General features: G+C 38.8%; 1 protein-coding gene across 1 annotated transcript in view; it reads right to left on the bottom strand.

Moving 5' to 3' along the window:
- CERKL (ceramide kinase like) overlaps positions 1–12,371 on the bottom strand; it is a 110,484-nt gene that overhangs the window by 26,296 nt on the left and 71,817 nt on the right. Inside the window, exon 3 of the mRNA XM_035008352.1 lies at positions 2,890–3,021. Within this exon, the coding sequence (XP_034864243.1) occupies positions 2,890–3,021 (132 nt within the window). The remainder of the gene's footprint in view (positions 1–2,889; positions 3,022–12,371) is intronic.

The raw sequence follows: 12,371 nt of genomic DNA, 5'->3' as shown, positions 1-12,371 counted from the left end.
TATATTCCATTTAGACTCAGCAATGCATACAAGATATGTTAAAATAATGGCCACACTGGACATGCAGAAAATATGTACCTTTCTGTTTTACTCTTTCATATATTTTTTCTTTCAAGGTGTGAATTGAATCTATTACATAATTTATGAAACAGACAGGCACAGCATTATGACCATCTTTCTACGGCACTTCATGATATACAAGGTAGTTTCAAACTACAAAACTACACTGTGGAAGTGTAAGGAAGATTCTAAAGCTTTTCAAGTATCCCAGTGTTTGTTCAGTCCTTCGCACAAAATAGCAAACTTTTAAAATATATTTAACTAATATACATACTAAAATGGTTTTATACGCAAAAGATGCAGTTTTATAATTTTGCCTGTAGGAGGAGTGTTAGGCAGATAATAATTAGCCATTCTGCACAAATATATAAGAAAATTCTAAATTTGTTTTATGAAATGTTCTAATTTTTTGTTAAACTAAATATAATATTCAATAATATTTACAAATTTAGCGGGGGGAAAGGAGTCCTAGGACATAAAACTCTTCAATACAAAAAAAGCAAGCACATTCTTATCAGTTCCTCTGCCTTCCATCAGGTTTCTTCATGCACCAGTCTTTCTTCTAAGCTCTGTCTCTTCCTTCCTAATCCCTATTCTCTTGGCAGAATCATCTCTGGCAAAACAGATGACAAAGTTATGATAAAAAAAATTGACACCAACTTTGGATCAATACATGATGAATAAACTACTGAGTGCAGCATAAACATCAATCTGGAAACTGGATTTAGACTTCCTCTAGTGTACATAGTTGGGAGCCTTCCCAGAAGCCACTTTGGTCTTTTTTATTTTCTCCCTAATAGAACCAGATTCAGGTCAGGTATTTTCAGCCTTCAGGAAAAGGGGGTCCTAATTCCAGCCTATGGGAAGGGTCTTAAGAGAGTGATTGCTCCAGATTGGGCACACATTATAAGACAGTCAAACTGACAGGAGAAAATTTTAATCCTTGCTCAGTATTAAAACATGTTGGATCTCCCACATACACACACCTCTCCCTATCCCACTTAATTTGAATGAAGAAAGATCTAATCCACTGGCAACAATTTTATGATGATGGAAAGGATCAAATTTAAGATGAAGTCAAAACTAAGGAAGTCAAAGCAAATTAAAGAATTCCAAAGATATTATGGGTTACACACACACACACACACACACACCCCACTTGTATGTGCTTGCAAGCTTGCCTTCCTTCCCTCACTATTCTTCTGCTTATGCACAGAAAACCACGTTTGCCTCTGACTCTCCAAAACAGTCTAGTTCAAATACTTTTGAGTCCTCTGATCAAAATATCACCCTCTGAGATACCAGAGTTCTTGTATATACATCCCAATTACATTTATTTGAATCCCCAATAAACTAAAATCCACACAAGAGCAGGTAGTATAACTTATTCATCTTGCATTCTGCATAGTGCTCAACATGAAGCATTCTACAAGCGTTTCCTGACCTGAAAGATATATAGTAGTATCTACACAAAACTGTCCTGGATATTAAATCAATGAAACAAAATAATGTTATTAAGTTTTCCAATAAGTTTATTCAACTTTTAATGGTCTCATCCTAATAAGAACTTCAAACTTTTTTCCCCCACCAATCTTTGAAAATCTTCAGAGGGGAGGAATGATAGATATGAATTGTTTCTTTTCCTTTCAAATTACCTCTAAGTAAGCCAAAAGCCACAAAGGTACAAGATTAACTTCTCACTACAATTTTATTTTAGTCAGAAATTCCTCCTGAATTTTTCACGGTAGTTTCTCTTGAACCTCCATTGTAATAGATGCATTTTGGGGTGGCTGACCTTTTTGTTAAGAAAAAAATTTTAGGGGTGCTTGGGTGGCTCAGGAGGTTAAGGCTCTGCCTTCAGCTCAGGCTTATTATGCAATAGTCTTCATCATTTAAATTTACTACAAATTTGCACTGTGTGTTAGTGAGCTACATAGGAATAAAATCAGACAAACTGGGGTTGTGATTTTTGATAGCATCAACCCTCCTTCTCAGTCCACCCCCCACGGGAAAAATCAGTGTCAAAGGAAACAAAGGAATTTGGTCACCAAATCCAAAAAACTGAAAAGAATTTTGCTAATCTTTCTATTAACTTTAGCAATGGCAAGTTTCTATTTTCCTCAGCACAAACGTAAGCACCTTTCTTATTTAAGACATCGAATTTAAGCTACTGGCTTCTCTGAATCCATCTAAACCAACAGTTACGTGCTTAGTTTTGACCTAACCAGCAGGGGTCAGAGTCAGAACAAAAACCACCTAATGAAGGATTTCCATGGAAAGACATCAAACATTTAAGTGAGCAAAAATCAATTGCTTGCCAAACTGCAGAAATAATGTGTAAATAGCCAACATCTCAATGAAGATATCAAAAAATGTACAGCTCTCTTTGAAATGATTCCTAATAATTTTTAAAGTCTGAAAAAAGGTCTAAAGAAAATACTGACATTCTAATAAAAATAACACAATGAAGAAAAAAACTTAAGTGATAATCCTGGAGTTGGCTATAGTAGGTTATGGAAGCACATAAAAAAGCTTTAGAGATTACAGGTAGTTTCCTCAATGTGGCTTAAGAACAAATACAGATTGTTTTGTTTCCTTAAGTATGATTTTTTTTTTAAAAAGATTTTATTTATTTATTTGACAGAGAGAGAGATAGCGAGAGCAGAAACACAAGCAGGGGGAGTGGGAGAGGGAGAAGCAGGCTTCCCACTGAGCAGGACCCTGGGATCATGATCTGAGCCAAAGGCAGAGGCTTAATGACTGAGCCACCCAGGTGCCCCTTGAAGTATGATTTTTTAATGGCAAAATTATATCCTGAAAATGACTTACTTGTAACATCAGTCTTTATTCCTGCAATCCTCAACAGTGGTTCAACCTTCTCATAATAGACCTGGGTAGCTTCTTTTTTGTGGCTTTGGGGGTTGAGAATTACTTTTAATGACTTTGGTCTATTTGAAAAACCTAAGAGGAAAACAAAGATAAAGTTATACAATCTTCATCAGCAATTTTTTCTTTCCCTTTAAAACCATACACTAAGTCCAGTTAGAATGTTACACATCTATTTAAATAGTATTTGCTGTTTTTATTTAAAATTCTTATAAGAGTATTCCCAAACATGGCAGTATTTTAAAACATTTACATTTTCCTAGCAGTTAAATAGGTATATCCCTCTTAAATCACGACTTATAACAAAGCATTTCATTTATGAAGGAAAATGTGGATGAAAGCAACTTTGTGACTATTATTAGGCAATGTTCATGTATATTTACCAAACCATAGATAATAGATCAACTGTTCCATTAGCATTTATTTATGGGGGGGGGGGAAGCAATAAGCTGCAAAGAACATAAAGGTTTATTGCCTCTCCTAAGATAAATATGCTCATTATTAGAATTGGGCTCTCCAGTGACCCCAGGGCTACCCAGGCCTGACCTGTGGACGAGCCCAGGGTGGAGCAGAGTACATAGGGCTGGGTCAGGGCCAGCACCCAGAGCAATGCGTGCTGGGAGCTAAAAAGAGGGTTAGGTTGAAGTTCAAGCCTGAAAAGGGGGCCAGGGGAGAAAGGACTCTTCCCTGGGGAACTGGGAAAGAAAGCCTCTCAGCGGGGATTCGATGAGAGTGCTGCCTCACAGTTGGGGCTGTGATTCGATACTATAATTTTCTGGGCTTGCAAGATGCTTATCACTTAGAACCCAGTTGGAGCAGGTGCAAAGCAAATTTTCTGTTATGAAGGTGTAAGAGGGACAGAGGAGCGAAAAGAATGCTAACGACCATTTCTTTCAAGGTAAGCTGCTGTCATAGGGCCATGTTTCAAGGTTAAAAAAATAGTTACTAGCATCTGCTTTTAATAAAACCATTCCTAAAGCCAAATGGAAAAAAATCCATTCCACCAACGTCGGGTTTTGTGCCTCAAGCAGAGACAATATTTCATTTCTCATCATATTTGATAGAATACCATCCTCCAAGAGCACAGTTTTGAATCCAGGGAGAGTGCTGGATGAGGAAAAGATGGGACCATGCGGAATGGCCTAGAGCCTCTGTCCTTGTCCCTGTGCTTATTATTTTGCTTGTTATTAGGCCTCTGGCAGTCTCCTTATCACCCAGTCTTAAAAATCTCAACACCTTGCTCAGTTCCTTTTGTCCTTCCAATTCCTCCATTCAAACAAGTGCCCAGATTCATGAGATGGTAACTCTGTTTCCATGCCTTCCATTCTGTCCTTCCTGGCGATCCCGCTCCGGCTCCTCCCAGGCCCCTGCACCACATCTCGGCATCTCTCTGTTCACGTTCCCTGACCTCCGCATCACACCTCCATCAGGCCTGCACCATCCAAGAGTGGTCAGGGCTCCCCACTGCCTGTGGCCGAGCCTGAACCCCTTAAAATGACACTCAGAGCCCTTCCCCAACCAACTCCAACCTATCCTCCCTTCTTCCTCTCTCACGTATATTCTACAAACATTTATTGAGCATTTGTGCTGAGTCCTGAGCAAAGCGATTAACATGTGGCTTGTGTTTTAAAGGAGGAAGATGAATCCAACACATAGAAACAGCACAAAATAGACTTGGTAACGGAGAGGCACCAATCACCTTGGGAGTGTATGAAAAGAGGCTGGTTAATTCTCACTAGGGATCAGGAAAAGGGAGTATTTGAGCAGGGCTTTCGGCTCCTGTGGTTTTCACTACTTAGAATTCCCTCCTTCCTCACACCTCCTCTTACTCCCCACCCCCCTTAGCCAGTCGGCAGGAGCAGGGCTGGAGAGGAAATTCTAAGCAGAGACTAGCAGGAAGCTCAGTCAGTGCAGAGGTTTTTCTGTTCCATTTCTGCTTCCCCATCATGCTCTGGAACTACTGAATAACCTGCCAAATACCGGATATGCCAGGCTCTCCTTCTCAGGCAGTTTTGTTTTTGGGTTTTTTTTGTGTTTTTTTTTTTTTTTTTTAAGATTTTATTTATTTTTATTTGAGAGAGAGAGCACATGAGAGGGGGGAGGGTCAGAGGGAGAAGCAGACTCCCTGCCGAGCAGGGAGCCCGATGCGGGACTCGATCCCGGGACTCCAGGATCATGACCCGAGCCGAAGGCAGTCGCTTAACCGACTGAGCCACCCAGGCGCCCTGTTTTGTTTTTGTTTTTAATATTTTATTTATTTGAGAGAGAAAGAGACAGAGATAGCAACAGAGATAGCGAGAGAGAGCATGAGCAGGGAGGAGAGGGAGAAGCAGGCTCCCCTCAGAGCAGGGAGCCCGATGTGGGGCTCGATCCCAGGACCCTGGGATCATGACCTGAGCCGAAGGCAGATGCTTCACCAGCTGAGCCACCCAGGCGCCCCTCAGACAGTTTTTCTTTCTACTCCACCTTACCACCATTTCTGTGAAAATTCCGGGGTTTTGTTTTTTTTTTTTTAATGAAGTAGGCCCTGTGCCCAACATGGGGCTTGAACTCACTCTAGGGACTGAGCCAGTCAGGTGCCCCAAATTCTGCCACTTTTTTTAAAGCTCACTTCAACACCACTTCCTCATTAAAGACTTCCCTAATCACCAACATAATTCACCTCTCTGGCTTCTCATTCCCACTTTATTCTGTGTGCCTCTATTAACTATTTTTATATCATTTATATTATAAAAAAAAACCTGATGAAAGACCCAATATCTTAGAACTCTTACTGCCAAACCGGGGACAATATGAAATGGAGTAAAGACTGTATCATACTAAGGGGGGGAAGGAAAAACTCTGTCTTATGGTAGAATGACGACTAATAAATATGGAAGAAACGACAGAGTTAGAAAATCACTCTTTTCACCCATTAATAGTGCATGCAGGCAAGAATCAGCAATGGATGGTAAAACCATCAGTGACAGTCAGTTAGGGAACAAAATACTTCCTTATTCTTAAACTCTGTCCCTCTTTGTTGTTCTCATTACAAAGGGTACAGGGGATGTTTACAATGGGAAATCTCGCAGACACTGCCTTAGTCAAACGATCAGAGTTGACCATCGCCTTAATGTACAAATGGACACATACGCCTCAAGATACCTTGTGACGCGTGATACACAGCACCGAGAACACAGCCCTTCTGTGTTACCTGCCCAAGGTGCCTAGTGTGGATCAAACAATGATGAAACACTCCAATGGACCCTAGTTGAGGGGGTATTCGCAAAATAAAAACTGCCATGCTGTCAAAGAAAGTTGAGGACCTAGTCCTGATTAAAGGAGGCTAAAGAGGACAACTGATGTGATGTATGATTCTGGGTCAGGTAAAAAACTGCCATAAAGGACAGGACTACTATCCTTTAACCAGGAAGGACTAAGCAGATAAATCTAGGGCTCACTTTCATTAAAACACAACAAAGACAAGAAACTTGTTCTAAACTTCAGAGGCCAAGACTCAGATTAAATATCCAAATTAAGTTTACCTTACCTGGCATATTTATTGAAAGACCCTGCTTCATTTCTTAGTCAGAGGCAGTCCCAGCGTGGAAAGTGTCTAGGTAGCAAATGGTAGTCCTCAAATGTTATCAAGAAAACCAACTTATTTGCCCCTCTTCCTATATCATGACTGTCAGGTAATAAAAATTTTTGGGAATAAGAAACAGTCATTTGGGGCTTATGAGGATAAGCACGTTGTCGTTGAAGGCTTAGAGCCTTTAAATATACATGTATGCTACATGTCCCATTCAACCTTTGTGACACAATCCCCTTAGTCAGGAAAGAGCTAAAAGTATTCAAGATTTTCTAAAAAGATTTAAGCAAATTAATTTTATTCTTAAGCCTCAGTTACAACAATGGCAATAGAAACTAAATAAATTAATCAGAATGTTCCATTCCTTAGACATCCTGATAAATTGAGCTCTTTTAAAACATAAATCAACAAAGCCAATTTTTCACCAGAGCATGTATTCATTTTCTCATTTATTTTTTCCTTTTGGGTGCTCTTAATTTGATGATTATGAAGCTAGAGTCTAAGTATAAAAAAATTAAATAGCAATCTGATACCTGTTTAGAGATCAGAAGGGGGGATTTCTATTGAATAAAGCAAGATTTTTTTTTTAAGATGTTCATCATTGGGTAGAATAAAGAGATATAATTAGTAAGTCTCCAACCTCTCTTCTCGTAGGCTCCCTCCTCAAGCCTCTCTACTTTATTCAGCCCTTTGTACATACCATGCTCCCTCTACCAACTCTGCTCGCCCACCTACACTTGCTGCCACCATAGCCACTTTGTCCAATTAACCTTTATTCTTTGTTTTGATCTCACCTCAGTCATTGCTTCCTTGGGAAAAATTTCTATGGGCTCCTTGGCTTTGTGACCTTAGCTAGGTCATTGCCCCCTAATCATTTGTTCCTACGGGTCCGTACACATTCCAATCTTGATTCTTACACTATTACAATTTTATATCTATTTATTATTTATATTCATATATTAGACTTGAAACTCTGAGGTTTTTCTCCAAATTCTATCTTCTTAGTGTAGGACATATAATAGATGATCAAACATATGATTAATGAATAAAAGGGTAGTGTTAGCCTTCAGCCATATAGACAGTAATGGCATCCATTCATTTATTCACAAATAACTGCATGCATACTATTTGCCAGACAGGGTTCTAGAAGCTGAGGCTCTATCAGTGAACAAGCAAGCTTCTGCCTTCATGGCGCTTCCATTTTAATGGTAGGGGACAGAATTACTAAGAGAATTCAGAGTATGTTACGTGGTAATAAGTTCTAAAGGTAAAATGAAACCTCATAGTGGGAGAGGAGGAACACAAAGGTAGAAAATACGACTTCCTGGACAAGGGAAATCAGATCACTCACAGGCATTTAGAAGGACTTTGGCTTTTGTTCTGAGTGAGAGGAGGAGCGTGGTGATTTTTGAGCAGCACAGCAACATAACCCTGGATGTTAAATGGATCACTCAAGCCTGTGTGTGGAAAGCAGATGCTGTAGGTACAAGAACAGACAAAGTAAGAACAGTTGCAATATTCCAGGCGGTAAATGACTGTGGTTGGATTAAGTAAAGTGGAGATTATAAGAAAAGCTAGATTCCAGATATATTTTGAAGGTAGAGCTGACAAGATCTGTCTCCTCTTTAGATATGTTATATGAAAGAGAATAGCCAAAGAGTAGTCAAATTATGGCTGGATAAGGGGAAAGTGACAACACAAGAAGGGTTAAGAACTAGTGAAAAGTGAAAAAGTAGTAGAATCAATTAATTGAGGTCTCCGGGTGGGGGGTGAAAAATTTTAGGAGTTGAGAGTAGATCGATTAAGTTAGAAAGACAGAAGCCAAGAGCCACATGAAGAGTAGGATGCTTCAAAGTGAGACTGAGTTATTGGTTGTAACAATAATAAAACCTGATGAATGTTATATTCATTAGAATCATCTGAAGGGCTTCTAAAAACACAGATTTCTGGGTCCCAGATCCAGGAGTTTTGGACTCAGTAATCTAGGGTCTGAAAATATATTTATAACAAGTTTTCAGGTGATGCTGCTGATGTTGGTCCAGAGATCACACTTTGAGAACCACTTCCCTAAAAGTAGGATTATGAGAGGTGAATGAAGTGTAGGATCAAGATCTTTGAGGGAGCAGCAGCTAAAAATGGAAAGAACATGCACAAAAGCACACAGAATTATGGCCGCAGTAGTGGTTGTAGAGAAAGACCGTGAGACAGAAACTAATATCTTCAAGGAGTAAGAAGAATGAACCAGGAGTCTGCACAGGACCACAACAAGTAGCACTAAGCTAGTGGTGTCTAATGGACTGAGCTTCAAAAATGAGGATTTTTTTAAGAGAGGAAAGAAAATGGTCTCAAAAGAGCAGTGAGAAGAAAAACATATCAAGACATTGACAACACCTTCAGGACCAGTGGTCTGAAATGTAGGACAGAGAAAACAGCCACGACAGGAGGGCTGTAGGGGAAGCTATAAACTCCTGGGAGAGCTGGGTCTCTGTACTAAAGCAAGAAGGCAAGGGAAATTTGGGGGAAGTAGTTGAAAATGTAGGAGATTTTGCTAATGATGGACTATTCATTCCACAGGGCAAACTAAAATAGTGTCTGGAGTTAAGAACAGTGGGGATGGTGTTGTGTTAGAGCGTACAGAGAGAGTCTTAAAGGAATGGCAGTACAACTGATGAAGGACCTTAAGGAGTAACACGGTATGAAAGAATTGTTTGCAGCAGTTGAGGTTGGAAACCTTGTGAGGGTGTGAGGAGTGGGGTCTTGCCCCAAGCACATAGAGCTCTAAGAACTTATCTTCCCTCCAACCAATGCCAAAGCTGGGGAGGAGTAATGTTGCCTGGAACCAGAAGAGCCCCAAAGCCCGTCCCTCTCAGGAGACCAGCCAGTGTTCAAATCTACACCCAAGTCTGTGTGAGGCACTTGGTATACTCTTCACGAAGTGATCTCAGTGCAAATGTTCTGTATTTGAGAGTCACATGCTCTGTTGTCTTCTGTACAGACTGACACATTTTCATGGTACAAATTCAAAATCTGTTTTCAGCTCATTCCTTGATACCCAGTTTCCCTCCTGGGGGATAACCACTGGTATCACTTTAAGAAATCTTCCAGAAATAGTCTATGCATATATAAAAATGCATGTATTTGTTCTTTGGCTTTTTACATAGATGGCAGCATTCCTACCCACTATTCTCTATCTTGCTTTTTTTCCTTTTACTGTATTTTGGAGAGAATTTCATATCACTACATAGAGTATGATTCTCACTGTATTTAAAGCTGACTGGCATTTTTGTATGGATGAACCTCAATTTAAATCCTCTGGAGAGGCGCCTGGGTGGCTCAGTCGGTTAAGTGTCTGCCTTCAGCAGGGTCCCGGGATAGAGCCCTGCTTCGGGCTCCTTGCTCAGCGGGGAGCCTGCTTCTCTCTCTCCCTCTGCCTGCTGCTCCCCATGCTTGTGCGCACGTTCTCTCTTTCAAATAAATAAATAAAAATTTTTTAAAAATGTAATTAGTCCCCTTGAGATGTATATTTAGGTTGTTTCCAATCTTCCTTTACTGCAATGAATGTCATTTTGCATCTATTTGCACGTAACTGCAGGACAAACGTCCAGAAGTAGAATTACTGGATCAAGGGGTATGCACCCTTGAGAGTTTATCCTATTCCTAAATTACCTGCTGTTGAAACAGTTCAAGGTTGTGACCCCCCAAAAAGTGGGTGCTAGAGTCAAAGTAATTCATCTTAAGTCTTGGCTCTTCCACTTACCAACTGTGTGACTTTGGGTTATTTGTCCAATTTCTCAGTTTTTTAATTTCCTCATCTGTAATATGAGGATAATAAGAGTACTTCCTACAAAAGGCAATTGTGATGATTAAATCAGCAAATTTAAGTGCTTAGCAAGTGCATGGCACACAGTCAGTAATCAATTTATTGTTATTACTACCAACTTACACTCCACCAGGAACTGAGTATCTGTTTTCTTATACCCTTATAAACCCAAAATGTTTTCAAACTTTTTGATCTTTGACAACGTGAGAGAAGAAATATTGTATTTCAAGCTAATTTCAATTTACATTTCTTTTTATGAGGCTGAGAAACCTTGAAATGTTTAAGAGATACTTTTATTTTTCTACGAACTATCAGTTTATAGCATTAACTGATTTTCTTCATAAAGCTATAATTTAATATTTTGTATTTGCTCTTGTATAATTATTTTTTAATGACCGTATTTCAGAATTGAGGGTGAAATTCTTAGAACCAAAGCTATTCTTAATAAAAATCACCACACTCTTGGAAGGAGAAAAAAAAAAAAAGAAAATTAACCTTTTAAGTAAGGTTAATTTTAAATAAATAGCCTATTAAAAACCTTATTTAATAACATTAAAATATGAAAATTAATTTTGTTTATGAGTTACAAATACTTTTCTGTGTCACTGCCTTTAATTTTTATTTATGCCATTTTCTCTGAGAAAGATCCTTCTGATATTTCTGACAGTTTTCCTTTTACACACCTGTAGATTTATTACTTTTTATGGTTCTTGGGTTTTATGTCATATTTAATAGTTCCCTTTTGTGACCAAAAAAAACACTATATTTTTCTTCTAATTAATTTTATGGTCTCTGTTTCATATTTTTATTTAAGCATATCCAAAGTGTCTTTTTAAAATAATTTCTTAAATATTTTATTTATTTATTTGAGAGGGCAAGGGAGTGTGAGCAGGGGGAGGGGCAGAGGAAGAAGCAGACTCCCCTCTGAGCAGGGAGCCTGATGCGAGGCTCCATCCCAGGACCCCCGACTATGACCTGAGCGGAAGGCAGACACTTAACTGACTGAGCCACCCAGGTGCCCCTAAAACTTCTTTTACTAGAGGTATAAAATTGGGATTTGACTTCACTCTTTTGTCAGATGATTATCCACCTGTCCCAACATCATTCATTTGGTAATATTTCTCTTACAGATTTCAAATACCACCTTTAGATATATTAAATTTCTGAATGTGTTTGGATTTCTTCTGAACCATTTAGTCTGAGGTCTACTGATCAATTCATATGTCAGTGCCATATTTTGAATTTAATGAGATTAATGAGAATACCTCAAGTTTCTCCATGTAGGCTTTAAAATGAGATTTTAGGATGTTGACAACATACCCATCCATTCTTTTTTTATTAAAAGTGGCTTTTTTTTATTAAAAGTTGGCATTTACATATAAGTAGACCAATCTATAATTTTCCTTTTTTGGATTTGCATCATCAGATGTTGATATCAATTTCAGGTAAGCTCTATAAATACAATCTGGGAGCTTTCCTTTTTTTTTTTCCTATGCTCACCAATAAACTATTGAATCGAAGTTTCCTGTTCCTTAAAGGTATGGTAGAGACCTCTGTGAAAATATCAATGTTTTTCTGTTTGTTTTTTTAAGGAGTACCCCCCCCCAAAAAAAAGTTACCTTGGTGGTAATTGGTCTGTTTAGATTTTCTATGTCTTCTAGAGTCAGTTTGGCCATTTTTACTTTCCTAGAGAATGGACTTATTCACTTCCTCCTTCTCCAAGGAGGCAGCCCAGGTTGCCTGCTGAGTTTAGTTACTGTCCTCTTATGAGTAGTAGTAGGAACACTATTTCCCCCTGATCACCTTTGCCAGCATAGCAACTTCATTATTATTTTTTTTCCATTTGTTGGTTCAGTCATATGGTTCAAAATAATGTAGCCAGGTAATTCTCAATGTCCAATTCAATTGAACCATTGTCACGTTCTCATGTGAAAGTATTCTTCCCTCATACTAATACTTCTAAATCAGCAGAGTTCAGAGTTACAGGGGCAGGAAACAAAAATTTTATGAGTGGGTCATTGGCGGTGAAGTTAA

This window comes from Mirounga leonina, unplaced genomic scaffold, assembly GCF_011800145.1.
Source record: "Mirounga leonina isolate KUSES-001 unplaced genomic scaffold, KU_Mleo_1.0 Mir_151, whole genome shotgun sequence".
Lineage (NCBI taxonomy): Eukaryota > Metazoa > Chordata > Mammalia > Carnivora > Phocidae > Mirounga > Mirounga leonina.
This window is presented reverse-complemented; position numbering and strand designations above follow the sequence as displayed.